This window comes from Berghia stephanieae, chromosome 2, assembly GCF_034508935.2.
Source record: "Berghia stephanieae isolate SIO BIC M18660-M18661 chromosome 2, UCSD_Bste_1.3, whole genome shotgun sequence".
NCBI classification, from domain to species: Eukaryota; Metazoa; Mollusca; class Gastropoda; order Nudibranchia; family Aeolidiidae; genus Berghia; species Berghia stephanieae.
Genome location: NC_088361.1, coordinates 93,708,140 through 93,723,139, shown reverse-complemented (window position 1 = coordinate 93,723,139; position 15,000 = coordinate 93,708,140). Strand labels below are relative to the sequence as shown.

The 15,000-nt window shown below is 37.3% G+C and overlaps 1 protein-coding gene across 1 annotated transcript in view; it reads right to left on the bottom strand.

The window, feature by feature from the left end:
• The window catches only part of LOC144963785 (uncharacterized), a 34,870-nt gene that overhangs the window by 6,285 nt on the left and 13,585 nt on the right, over positions 1-15,000 (bottom strand). The window contains exons 3-5 of the mRNA XM_078897722.1: positions 10,053-10,248; positions 8,372-8,460; positions 6,055-6,190 (exon numbers count right to left, since the gene is read on the bottom strand). Coding sequence (XP_078753848.1) covers positions 6,055-6,190; positions 8,372-8,460; positions 10,053-10,248 — 421 coding nt within the window. The remainder of the gene's footprint in view (positions 1-6,054; positions 6,191-8,371; positions 8,461-10,052; positions 10,249-15,000) is intronic.

The following is a 15,000-nucleotide window of genomic DNA, read 5'->3' as shown; positions in this document are numbered from 1 at the left end:
AACATTGCCCGCTAAACAATGTTTAGAATCAAGTTTAATTTACCAGGCCACATTCACCGAAACTAAAACAAAAAAGCAGGAAAAATATGTAGGACTAACGGAAAATAATTTCAAAACAAGATACAACCTCCACATCTCAACCTTTAGAAACACTAACAAAAAAACATCCACAAAACTCAGCGAACATATTTGGAAATTAAAAGACAACAAACTAGACCACAACATTTCATGGAAAATTATATCTAAAGCAACAGGATACACACCATCATCAAAACAATGTAGCTTATGCCTGGAAGAGAAATATACTATAATCAAACACCCTCATGAAGCCACACTCAACACGAAAAATGAGATGTACAATAGCTGTCCACATAGACGAAAACACTTACTAATCAACTACAAACCTACGGAACCACTTCAATAACCAACAACACACAACAAACCAAACTCATGTAACACACAGTCCTGACGATGGCTGAAAAGGCCTGAAACATCGATGTAGACTGACTCCAACATTGTGGTAAATATTAAAATTATATATATATATATATATATATATATATATATATATATATATATATATATATATATATATATAATTGGCAAATTGGCTCGGAGACAACTGGACCAATAGTCACTATTTTCTGCATGGTGTTTACAATTGACAAGAAGATACTTTGCGTGTATTACGAAATTGATTAGACATCGTGATGACTTTATCTCCCCAAAAAAAGATCAAACTTGTTTCGTCCCATCGAAATATGACGCCATCCTTTTTAGCATGTGGGTTGTGTGTCAACCTTCCGGATAGCGCTTGTGACAATGAGATGGGAGTACTTGCATTGAATCGATACCAGTTTGTGATTCCTCTCATTATTTTGAATGCGATCAATTTCTTAAGATTTACATAAACCATTTTCCGTTCTTAACATTAAGAAAGAATTCTACGAAAAGTGAGCGAAATATACAAGATATTAAATGCAGAAGAGATATCTTCGTGCCCAAATAAAAAAAGCTCCGAGAGTTCTCTTACGAAGTCAAAATAATGTATTGTCTAGAAATTGAGTTCAAATTAATTCAACCTTAAATCATAAATTTTGAGTTCATCGACTTACTATCATATTCATTGAAAAGGTGCCGTTTAATAAATAAATAAAAAATCAACACTAGTCCATCATTGAGGTCTCTATAGCGTTAAACCGATTATAGGTATCGTTTGATATATTTGGACAGGACGCTAGTCTATTGCAAGTACTTTTTGCCAGATCTAACAAATTCACTACCCAATCACTGCTGGGTGGACAGAAGGGTCAGAATAAAATCTCAGTTCCATCCGGGATATTGAACTTGAGCTTTTGTACTATAGCGCAATATCCACTTAATGTGGTCAAAGCGCTTTACAGGGTTCTCTGTAGCCCACAGCAACGTTTAATATATAAGGACGAGACATGACGCCTGTAAGGCGACATTTCGGACAGAGACAACGCTGTTAATGGCCAGATACTCATTTTACATTTGAGGACGGTGAGAGAATGAGGATAAAGACCCTTTTCCAAGGACTCAACTCTGCTCCGCTCAGAACGGGATTCGGACATAGAACCTTCCGATCTGAAGGCGAGTGTCACACTACTAGACCACCTGGCTGATCGATTGTTGTTTCTTTGCGTATGAAGCGAATGTTCTATCTATTAAATGAGTTATCAGGGCCCATATTGTCAGAATCTACTTTAAAATGCTCTGTGGAGCTTTACGAGAAACTAACTGTTAAACATTCACCCATACAGATGGATATCTATATTCATCATAAAATGTTCTGCATAACAGTTCAGTAATAAGATGTCTCTTAACTGTTAAAACACTTGGAGAAAATAATGTTCTAAAGCCCAAGAGAGTTTCTCAAACTCTCCTTTCTGTAGCATTTTAAAAATGGCGATCTATATCCTTTCTTAATTAACCGACTTTTCTTTCTGTAGCATTTTTAAAATGGTGATCAATATCCATTGCCCCTTGTTAATATGTTGGTGAACATTGTTCTTAATTGTTCTTGTCGAGCGGCTATGTGGCCTAGTGGTATGATATTCGCCTTCGGATCACGAATTCAATCCCTCAAGGACATCGACTCCTCGAAACTGGGGGAGAAGTTGCCAAACTTTTCCACCAGCAAGAGGAGACATTGGGTGGCAGCCAATCGGCTTCGGTCGAGAACCTGCCTAACAGCTCACTTGCTGCATCAGTGGCGACTTTCCATCTGTCAAACATGTACCCGTTGTAGTAACGAGCCCGAAACCGCAGAGCATCTGTTTGAACAGTATGTTGTGACGAAGCTTCCGGGTGGGGTTTGCGACGGTGCAAAGTGCGGTACGGAATTTGCTGATTGGGTCGATCATCATAACATAGTAATGTGAGCACCATTAGAAGCTTCTGCCTTCGGATCAGAGGAGCACGTGTTCGAGTTCCGATTTAAGCTGCGCACAGTTGAGTCCTTGGAGAAGGCTCTTTACTCACATTCCACCACCGTATCAGACGTTAGATGAGTAACTGGCCGTTAACAGCGTTGTTTCTGTCGGAAAAAAATTGTAATATCGCCTTACAAGCGTCATGTCTCGTCCTACATGTTAATTGTTGATGTTTGCTAGGAACCCATTGTAAAGCTCTTTGAGCACATCGTGTAGATATTGCTCTATATAAAAGCTCAAGGTTTTTAACACATACGTGACCACTCATCACCTTCTATATTATTCGATTTCATACACCACTTGGATCTTTTTTTATATATACTTTATCATTTAGAACTCCATTAGTACATGTGATAACAAGCAATTTTTGAAGGATATTTTGATGACGATTTAAATCCTTATCATACATGTCGGCATCTCGGTGTTTTTTTTTCTCCTTGAACAACAAACTTAGCTCCTACTGTTGCACTGAGGTCACGGCCGGGCTATCTCGGAATTCATTTGAAATAGACATTTAAAAATTATTCCAGAGCTCAGGGGAATGAGTTTGTGGTCGATTCCGTCCCTTAAATGTGTCCAACACGGTAGATACCACGCTATGTGGTCTAGTTGTATGACACTCGTTTTCGGATCGGAAGGTCCTGGGTTCGAGTCTCGCGCTCGGCGCATAGTTGAGTCCTTGGAAAATGCTCTTTACTCACATTCTCTCACCGTAGTTAGGTGTAAAAGGATTACCTGGCCGTTAACAGCGTTGTCTTTGTCCGAAAAATTGTAAAATTGCCTAACAGGCGTTACGTCCCGTCCTACATGTTAAATGTTGCTGTTGACCAGGGACCCCTTATAAAGCGCTTTGAGTACGTTTGGTGGATATTGCTCTATATAAAAGCTCAATTTTTAAAAAAATTGTTTACCACAGTCCACTCCGGATAATCGTAACTCGGTTTATCGCAACTTCCGGTTAATCGCAACGTTTCCCAGCAAACGGAATTAATTCTATATAAAAGTCACTGGTTAATTGCAACAAGCTTCGGTTAATCAAATTTGCCTCAAAAAGTGGCAAATTCAAGAAATCAAACAAACAAAATCTCATGATTAATTTTCATCGACCGTGATATCATGACAGTTGAAGAATAGAGAATAGGTGGGGTTGAATGGTACAGTAGTGTGTCACCATCCTATTAGAGACAAGAGTGTGCTGAACTTTGCAGTATGGGTTTGTAAGGTAATCGGTGACCATTAGATAGGAGGCTAGGGGGCTGGGCGTAGATCAACTTAGACGAAAACAACATTTCAAAGGTTTCTACGAGAGTACGAAAATCACAATTCACGACTACGCATGCGCACAAAGTAACACCGCTAACATGATAGTTCCGTGTGTTTCCTTCCTTGTGATGATTATTTTGTCACCAATCAAGGTACTTAACCGTTTAACTGCCATACTCTGAAAAAACTCGTATTTAAAGATTTGGCCAGAAAACTCGTCCTTCAAATATCAATCGATTTAAATGACCCTCATCTTGACAAACACTCTCAAACCTGGGACTTTGCAAAGTCCCAGAATTGAGAATTTTTGCCAAGAGATGGGTCATTGAAATTGATCGATATTTGAAGGACGAATTTCTCGGCCAAAGTTTTGAATACGTGTGTTTCTAGCGAACGGCAATTAATTGCTTAAATAAGGCAGCAAAGTGCATTCACTCAATATGAATTACGGGAATTTTGAACTTTCTTAAAAGGTGCAATTATACATAGATTAGTGTATTTCAAACAAGCTGTTAGAATGTGTTTAGATTATGAAGGACTAATCAAATTTTTGGACGTGATGAAATTGCGTTCGTCGGTGCCTAGGTTTGATTTTAGTACAACAATAAAACAGAAATACATCGAGTTAATACCGTCGTACTCTGAAGAAAAAAAAAACACATTAAAAAAATGTTGGCCAGAAAATGCTTCTCTAAATAACGTTGAAATGACATTGATCTTGTCAAAAATTATCAAACCTGGGATTTCCATAAAGTCTCAGGTTTTAGAGGGGTTTTTTGTTGAAAAGATGAGGATCATTTTAATCGATCGATATTTGAAGGACATGTTTTCTGGCCAAAATTTCAAAAATATGTTGGGTTTTTTTCCCCGTGTAAGGCACTAGATATAGTGCGTGTTGAAAGTCATTTGCATGTAGCACATTTTGTTTACGTGACCTTTTGAGAAAGCTCTCTCTTTCTATCTCTTACTCCCAGCTCCCCTTCTCTCTCTCTCTCTCTCTCTCTCTCTCTCTCTCTCTCTCTCTCTCTGTCTGTCTGTCTCCTCTCTCTCTTTCTCTCTATCTCTATCTATCTATCTACTATCTCCCTGTTTCTTTCATCCTCTCTCTCTCTCTCGCTATCTCTCTCTCTCTCTCTCTCTCTCTCTCTCTCTCTCTCTCTCTCTCTCTCTCTCTCCACATCTATCCCTCTCTCTTTTTATTTTTCTCTCACTCTTTTTCTCAATCTTCTTCTTCTCCTCCTCCTCCTCTTCCTCCTCCTCTTCCTCCTCCTCCTCCTCCTCTTCCTCCTCCTCCTCCTCCTGCTTCTTCTTCTTCTTCTTCTTCTTCTTCTTCTTCTTCTTCTTCTTCTTCTTCTTCTTCTTCTTCTTCTTCTTCTTCTTCTTCTTCTTCTTCTTCCATCTATCTTTCTTTCTCTCTTTTCTCTCTTATTTCATGAGCTGCACTGTTCTTCTTAATCTAGCATCTCCATTTATTTTTAATTCTACCCTAGGGCGAAAGGACATTGAGAAATTAAATATTCTCCCTAAGACTAAAGTATCATCCTATTTAAAAAGTTGTATTCCGTCATGTCATCTCGTGGTGGACACTTCGCTTCTGACCCGCAGGTCCGCGATTCGAGTCCCGTTGTGAGAGCAAAGTTTAGTTATTAGAACAGGCTCTTTACTCACATTCTCTCACTGTACTTCGGTGTAAAATAAGTAGTGCCTTGCTGACGACAGAGCTGTCCTACGTGTTAAGTATTCCTGTTGGCTTGGGACCTCTTGTAAAGCGCTTTGGGCACATTTGATGGATATTACTCTATATAAAAGCTGAAGATTGTTTGTATGTGTGGTTTTTAAAAGTTTTGTTTGTATTTTAAACATGTTATTTCTTTTGCCGTACTGTTTTTGTGGGGTTTTTTTGTTGTTTTTTTTTTTCGGGGGGGGGGGGGGGGGGTTGCCTTTGTTTTGTTTGGGTTTTTTGTGGTGTTTTTTTTCGGGTTGGGGGAGAGGTGTTATATGTTTTTGTTCTGTTTTGTTTGTTTGGTTTCTTTATTTTCCTTTCCTTCATTTTGTTTGATATTTTTTTATGGGGGGGGGGGGGAGGGGGGGTTCTCTTTTTACTTCGAACTGACACACTGACGACAAACAACGACACAATGATGGATACTTTTATTAATAATACTAATATAGTAATATCGCCTAACAGGCGTCATGCCACGCCCTACATGTTAAGTGTTACTATTGGCCAGGGACCCTTTTTAAAGCGCTTTGAGTGGATATTGCACTATATAAAAGCTCAAGTTTTTTTGTTTTTTTTTTTTTTTTTTTTTTGGGGGGGGGGGTTTAATCTTACCAACGCATAATGCAAATCTTGAATTCCACTGAAATCCTTGTCGGTCTCCCTCACAGTTACACGTGATGTTAAACCGGTTTCTTTGCAAGGAGTTGAAATCCAGATTATTGTCCAAATCCCATTTGCATCTCCTGTCCTTTGCGTGAAAGAAAAGAAAAGAGGGGAAAAAAAGAGAAAGATTTCTTTTTAAATTTACGTTTATGAGGAGTATCGTCTCAAAAAGATACTAGAACGTCGGAGTGAAATAGGGCAGAGAAGTTGTGACATCATATATCTTCTACTCTTCCAGTTCCAAACTCATTGGAAGTGTTTATTTTAACCAGTCCTTCAGAGGACTAATAATGAATATGTTAGTATTGAATCATAAAGTGGCATAACTATTTTATTAGCTGAATGATCTTTATTGACGACAAGCATGTATTTAGACTCAAAACTCACTATGCATGAAATTAGAATATCAATTACACGAGGTATGTATCCAATCCTCCGGACGAGTGGTTTTACACTTCCAATGAAATTGGAACCAGTTTATTGACATCCACACTTTTGTTACCTATTGATGTTGGATGTTGGATTTATATGTAGTCAAAAATGTGACCCATCGTCTCCAAACGGTATTGTGTCGGAATGCCATTGTTGGTAGGAATTGAATTGAAATAATTATATTATAGTCAAAAATGTAACAAAAGGTTTCAAAAATGTTATTTTGTCGGAGTAACTTTGATGCTAGAAGTTGGATTTCTATATGTAGAATGAACGAAATTGACGTCACTCATCTCTTTGTGTTAGACAGCCATTTTGGTGCTCAGTTCTCACAAAATTATATCAATAAGAAGTTTATAGATAGAATGAAGTTGACGTCACTCTGGTCTTTGTTATTGTTTTTTTGCCATCCGCGTTTATGAGTAATACTCACTAAACGGTATTATCCAGACTATCAATGTTCATGATTACGCATAGTTTTGTATGTTGGTAGGTTATTATATCAGGCTGGAGGATGTTATGAGTATTTTAAAATTGTGACCAAAGTAGTATGAAGTTGACGTCACTCAGGTCTTTATTATTGTTTTTTTTTTATGCCAGCCGCGTTTATGAGTAATTCTCACTGAACTGTATTAACCAGACAATGAACGTTCAAGGTTATAGATAGAATGCGCTTGGCCAAGGAGTTCACAACATTGCCATCCGGAAGTATTACGGACCAACACACAAACTCTGTGTAACCATGAACTTTTATAGTCTGGTTAATACAGTTTAGTGAGAACAACTCACAAACGCGGATGGCAAAAACAATAACAAAGGCCTGAGTGACGTCATCTGCATACTATCTATACATCGTTTTGTGTGTTGACCCGTTATACTTCCGGATGGCAATGGTGTGAGCTTCATAGCCAAGCGCATACTATCTATAGGATAAAAGCTAGTTTATTTGGTTCTAAACACAAGTTCTAATTTAAGATTTTCACGAGCTTAACGAGTAAAAATATTAAATTAAAACGAGTGTTTCTAAGTGAATATACGTAACTTGATCTCACAATTACAGGCCTTCTCATCCAAAACGATTCATTAACGAAAGAAAAATAGGAGTGTTAACTCTCTCCCTACCATCTATTTTCAGAATTTTACCCGAAACTTCAAGCTCACCCAACACAAAAATAGATTTTTCAGACAGAACGTGTACAGGCTATATTTTGTTCAGAAAAATGAACTCTGCAACACGATGTCGAGTTTTATCGCTATAACTATAACAAAATGAAATCAGAGTATGAAAATTGTGGGTTACATCGTAACGAATGTGACGATTTTCCTATGCGTGGTAAGGAGAGGGTTAAACTGTTATAGTAATAAAGCACGTATAGATAGCATGCGCTTGGCTAAGAGACTCACAACATTGCCATCCAGAAGTATAACGGACCAACACACAAAACTCTGTGCAACCTTGAACGTTTATAGTCTGGTTAATATAGTTTATTGAGAATTACTGGATGGCAAAAAGCAATAACAAAGACGTGAGTGACGTCAACTTCATACTATCATATTGGGTTCTGAACATTCGTGAAATTGTGATTTGATCATATTATTACTACACCCCTTCTCATTCAAAACTATTCAAAATACAATTATTGAAGGCAAAACATTTGAATTGAAAATGCCAAGTATTTATATAACTATATCAACCTTGTTCGTCTTTTCTGTTGATCATTATTGTATCATTTTGGCTCTAAAATAATTTTTTTACACCTAGTTCATTGCGACATATACCAGATTGAAGCAATGAGCCCCAAATTAATATGAAACTTGGCGTAAATGTTTTTACCTTCAAACGTCGACATGGATTTCCTTGATCGTTGGCCAAAGCTCTCGGGGTGCTCACTGAACCTTCGGACTTCTTACCGTAGCATGGATCTGAAGCAAGGTAGAAGTTGTGGACTGGAAAAAAACTAATGTCCAGCAAAATTGATTGTAAACGGGGGGTTTTTTTACCAAAAGAAAATAAAAAGAACGAAACATGTGATAACCATTGAAAGTTTCGGGCTCAAGGTCCTTCTTCAGCCAATCACAAAAACATTTAAAATGGTAATATTTCACGTATTTTCACTCCATATGATAGTCACAAAGTTTGTCTGTACTATAACGTAAAATATTAACGAGCTTGTGTTTATTTGTTTTGTTTCGTTTTTTTTTTTTTTTTTTTTTTTTTTGTTTTTTTTTTTTTTTTTTGTCGGGATTTTTTGCCGTTTTCTTTGGTTATTTTTTTATGTTTGTTTCTCTTTGTTTGTTTCTTCTTGTTTTTTTTTTTTACAAATTGTGTTTTAGGTGGAAGGCGATTTTTTAGCATGAAACGTTCTCTGGTCATTATTTTGATATTTATCAAAGCTGTTATATATTCAAACAAGAAGATAGACGCATCTAATTTGTCATCTATCGTCTTTAACTAAAATTCTAACCAAAAAAAAACAACAACAAAAAAAAAACAATCCACAACTGCCAACACATAGGCATAGTACGCGTACCACCCACTCCTTGACATATTATGCAATCAATAGTTCAAACACAATACAATGTGTAGGCAACAGAGATTTTCTCCATGAGCCACAAATGAATGGTACGATCTGCTAGAAGAAATAGTAACAGCACCAAGTCATGAACAGCTCCTGATCAACGAATACAACATGGCACAGCATTTGTCGCCAGCATGATGTCGCCTAACCACGAAGAAGAAGAAGAAGAAGAAGAAGAAGAAGAAGAAGAAGAAGAAGAAGAAGAAGAAGAAGAAGAAGAATGTCTTGCTATGCCGTATAATCTGGGGGAAAAAACTGTCTTTAAAACGCAGGCCATAAAACTCGTCCTACAAATATCGATCAATGGGGATGATCTATATTACCTTTCCATGTGCTCGAGGTCATTGGTCACACTGCAAACGTGCTCAAGTGACCCACATAGTGAAAATGTTCACAGTTTTCAAAATGTCTAACATCACATTAAATCATTTCATTCAGCTTGAATCGTGGGTGTGTTTACAAATTTTCATACACAAAGCAGCGTGTTTACATATACTAAGAAATATCCAATCCTTGGATAGCAACAAATTATGTGATCGATGACTCGATTGGACGAAAACTCAAATATTGATAGCTCCCATTAAAATGACCTTTATCATGTCAAAAACTCTCAAACATGAGATATGTCCAAGATTTTTGAGTTTTTGGCAAAATATGAGTCATTTTAATCGATCGGTATTTGAAGAACGAGTTTTCTGGCCAAAATTTAAAATGTGTGTTTTTCAGAGTACAGCATTATTGTCTGACCTAAATGTTAAGTGTTACTGTCACTAGATATTGAGCCTTATAAAAGTTTTTGTTTGTTTGTTATTTTTTTACCCTCTTTTAAATAGTATTTTTACTATATACCCTTCTTTTTTTAAGTAATTTAATTCTGCACCAGGAGAACAAACAAGGAAAATAATTAGTCTCACCAAAAGACATTTATTGGCTCACCTGGACAAAACTGCAACTCGGCACATAAATATGGCTCCATGTAAGAATCGTCCCGGTAATCGATTACATTTATATCTGCCCATTTTTTCTCTGAAACTCGATCTAGTTTGTCGAGACAGTTCTTGCCGTCCATGTAGTTCATGAGGAAATCTGATCGTTGCAAGGTGAAGAAACACATGTAGTATGTAGCTGTGGTCTGGAAAGTAAACATGAGAAAAGAGGTAAAAGACAGCTCGTCTCATTTTCTAGTCAGGTGGACTCACAGTAATACAAGATTTATGAATCGTCCCGGTTGTCGATTACTTTCATATCTGCCCACTCCTTCTCCGAGACACGACCTGGTTTGTCGAGACAGTTCTTGCATTCACGGCGACACAAGAATCACAGGTGTTTCTTTTTTACGAAACCCGACAAAGTTATGGGAAGTAGGCAGCAGTGGGGAGTGAACCGGGGACTCAGGGAAGTGTACACCATTGGGGAGTGAACCTGGGACTGGGTTTCGCAAGAATCATACCTCAGAAAAACAATGCCACGGGTATCGAAAAATAACAAACCTCTTCAGATAAATCGCACCAACACACTAAACTACTTTTTTTAAATGTAATCTTTCACGTTTATAGCCTGTTAGAGGGACTTTAGCTTGGGCGAATCACCCAACTTGGGGACTAAAACCAATAACAAATTTCCAGATTGACGTCAATTTCATACAGTGCATAGAACATAGCTTTCTTCAAAACATGTCAACCAGCCATTGAACATCGATCACTATTAGAGAAGGGACGAAATTGTCGTCACTCAGCTCTTTGTTATTGTTTTTAGCCAGCCATTTTTATGAGATGTTCCTATTAAATTGGATCAATTAGACTATAAACGTTTAAGGATACACATAGTTTTGTGTGTTGGTACGTTATATCCGCCTGGTGGATGGTATGAGTTTTTTAAGCGTTAAGCATAATTATTTTGTTGGCACACATAGTCTTAAATGGCAGTGCGTCTCATTTAAGTAATTATCGAGTTTTATTCTTCTCCGTGTTAGAACACGTTGATAATAAATACGCAAAAACTGGAAGCCAGTTTGTTGGTATATGCATACAACTCAATGAAGTTATGGTATTGTTGGCGGTATGTATTTAGGTAAAGAACTCACCACTTCTACCCGCCAAGTAAGTCGTACACACATATCATAAACTGTGTGTACATTTTATTAACGTTTATAGATAGCATGCGCTTGGCTTAGAAACTCATAACATTGCCATCCGGAAGTATAACGGACTAACACACAAAACTATGTGTAACTATGAAGTTTTATAGTCTTGTAAATCGTGGCCTTCGCACACTCACGGCCTGACACTGAGCGTGGCCTTCGTAAAGTTATGGCCTGACACTGACGAAAAAATGACGTCAAAATGCCAGACTTTTGCCACAAAAGAAAACAAATCGTGAGTCGTATTCAGCAGTTCAACCATGGGATCACTTGATTCTTTGAGCACTACTAACTTGGCGCTGCATAAACCTTTAAAATGGCATCAAAAGATAAGTCCTAGTGGGTCCTTGCATAGCCATCGTTAACTTATTGATAGTTTAGTATGAAGTTCACGTCACTCAGGTCTTTGTTATTGCTTTTTTGCCATCCGAGTTTATGAGTAATTCTCACTAGACTGAATAAACCAGACTATAAACGTTCAAGGTTACATATAGTTTGTGTGTTGGTTCGTTATACTTCCGGATAGCAATGTTGTGAGATTCTTAGCCAAACGCATACTATCTATAGATAGTATCCATGAACGTTTATAGTCAGGTTAATACAGTTCAATGAGCATTACTCAAAAACGCGGATGGCAAAAAACAATAACAAAGACCTGAGAGACGTCATCTTAGAACTATCTATAGACGTCACTCAGGACTTTGTTATTGTTTTTGCCAAGCGTTTGTGAGTTGTTCTCACTAAACTGTATTGACCAGACTATAGATAGAATGCGCTTGGCCAAGGAGTTCACAACATTGCCATCCGGAAGTATAACGGACCAACACACAAACTCTGTGTAACCATGAACTTTTATAGTCTGGTTAATACAGTTTAGTGAGAACAACTCACAAACGCGGATGGTAAAAACAATAACAAAGACCTGAGTGACGTCATCTGCATACTATCTATAAGTTCACGATGGCTACGTATAGATAGTTCGAAGATGACGTCACTCAGGTCTTTGTTATTGTTTTTTGCCATCCGCGTTTATGAGAAATGCTCACATAACTGTATTAACCCAACTATAAACGTTCATGGATACACACAGTTTTGTATGTTGATCCGTTAACTTCCGGATGGCAATGTTATGAGCTTCTTAGCCAAGCGCATACTATCTATAGCCTGACACGAGAACCCACTTGGACTTATAGTTTGACGTCCTTTTTTAGGTTTGTGCAGCGTCTAGTGAGTTGTCGTTAGTTATGCACAAGGAAGCAGATAATTCCATTGGTTGAACTATTGGATGCAACTCACGATTTGCTTTCGTGACCAAAGACTTGTCTTTTGACGTCATTTTTTGACCAGTATCAGGCTATAAGTTAACGCTGGCTACGGTCCTCGTGTCAGGCTTTTTGTTAACGATGGCTACGGGTTAATAGATAGTATGCGCTTGGTTAAGAAGCTCACAACATTACCATCCGGAGTTATAAAGGACCAACACACAAAACGATGTGTAACCTTGAACGTTTATAGTCTAGTTAATACAGTTTAGTGAGAATTACTCATAAAAATGGATAGCAAAAAAAAACAATAACAAAGGCCTGAGTGACGTCAACTTCATACTATATTTAGTCTGATTGATATAATTTAGTGAGAACTAATCACCTAGCTGACGATCTAAAAACTATAACAAAGGACAGTGTGACTCATAGTCATTCATTCTGTTGTTAAAAACAACCAGCTATTGATGCTATGTGTTAAGTTTAAAAACATAAAATTCGCCTGCCGGATATAACGTACCAACACACAAAATATGTGCATCCTTAAACGTTTATAGTCTGATTAATACTCTATAGTAAGAACTACTCATAAAATAGCTGGCTAAAAACAATAACAAAGAGCTGAGTAGCGTCAATTTCGTTCTATCTGTTGATGCTAAGCGCTTAGCCAAAAAATAAATAAATAAATAAAATAACTCATAACATTGCCAGCCCGATATAACGTGCCAATACACAAAACTATGTGTAACCTTGAACGTCAATTTCGTTCTAGCTATATTTGTCCGAGTAGGCTTTAAGGTATGTCTCCAATGCTGTGTTTTGATTGGTCAAAACTCTACAAGCTTTCGAGTAAGTAGGCCATTTCTTTCTTTGTAAAGAATGTAATATCAATTTACAGTCTCATCAGGCAGACAACAAACAATCAAACAATATCTGGAATGCATATAGATATAGATCTTGATATTTCTAATTTTGATAGAATCAAAATATTCACCGACAATATAACATCTCCTCCCTCCTCCTTCCCGTCCCTACCATCGGAGAATTGTTTACTTAGTTATATTATTTACTTAGTTGTGTAACAATAGTGCAGTTGACCTTGAAAAAAAACGGATTTGAGAATGAAATCCAATCGTTTTTAGATTTGGAACAAAAGGCAAAATTTAAAATGATAAAATGATGCAGGTTTTGTTTGCTTTTTTGCTGTTTACTTGGGGAGGAGGGGGGGGGGGAATTGTTTTGTTTCACTCTATTTGTTTATTGTTTTCGTTTGTTTTATTGTTTCCTTCTGTCTTTCTTTGTTTACTTACTGTATCGTTTTTATTATCTTGTTTTTCATTTTGGATTTTCTTTTGGGGATGATGCGGGTATTATTTATCGAGAGAGTGAAGTTTATGATTTGTTTTCTTATAACTACTCTCGTACCCTGTGAAAAAAAGGTATCAAAAATATTTTTAATGATACTCTTAATAGTTTGAAAGAAAGCATATGAAACCAGCAGGGGGCTATTTGTGGGCATCATTGAAAATCATAACTTTAGATTCCTTTTTAAATCAAGGTTTTGGTTTTAACAATGCAAATGAGAACGCTATCAATGAAAATTGAACCAGTTGTTATAAATAGGGAAGCATAAAGTGATATCAAAAAACTGGTTCAAATCTCATTGGAAGCGGAGACCACTCTTCCAGATGACTGGATACATACTGTGTGTCATTTATCTTATGGTTTCAAAGTGATGACTTCTTATTTTCTAGTCTAAATAAATATATGCTGGTAGTCGATAAAGATTATCCGTCCTCGCTCTTTTACGTCCCGTAACCCTAAGAACCTGATCCTGCTACTAAAATAGTTATGTCACCTTTATGATTCAATATGTAACCTAGTCATTATTGGTCCTTCTTAGGACTGGTTACTTACACACTTACAATTATTTTGGAACCGGAAGAGTAGAAGCTGTGACGTCATGCCTTTTCTGGTCTATTGCGTTTCAATTTAAGCCACACACAAAAACCCCGTGATTTCAAAATTGAGGCAACGAGTTGTTTTATGAATATCATGAAAAAAGGATTGATAATGATGATGCGAGAATCCAATGGACAGATAGAAAGACAAATGAGGAAAAGACGGAGATGGCGGAGTACTCACGATCGTTGGTGAGGAAGATGAGAAAGAGACGAGCAAAATTCATGGGCCATATTATTATGAGAAAAAAAAGGTTGGATAACTCGGTAACGACGGGAAAGTTTGAATGAAAAAGAGCACCTGGTCGGCAGCGACAAAAGATGGACGGTCTGACAGAATCGTTGGAGACAGAAGATCCAGGAAAGAGTGGATGGGAGAGCTGTGATCGGTGCACGAGTACGGTACTGAATTTGCATCTTGGGTCCATCGTTATAACATAGTAGTGTGAGCACCATTAGAAGCTGCCAATGCAGTAAAGTAAGACACAACTACGGAAGACTTTGTGTAAACGAATATAATA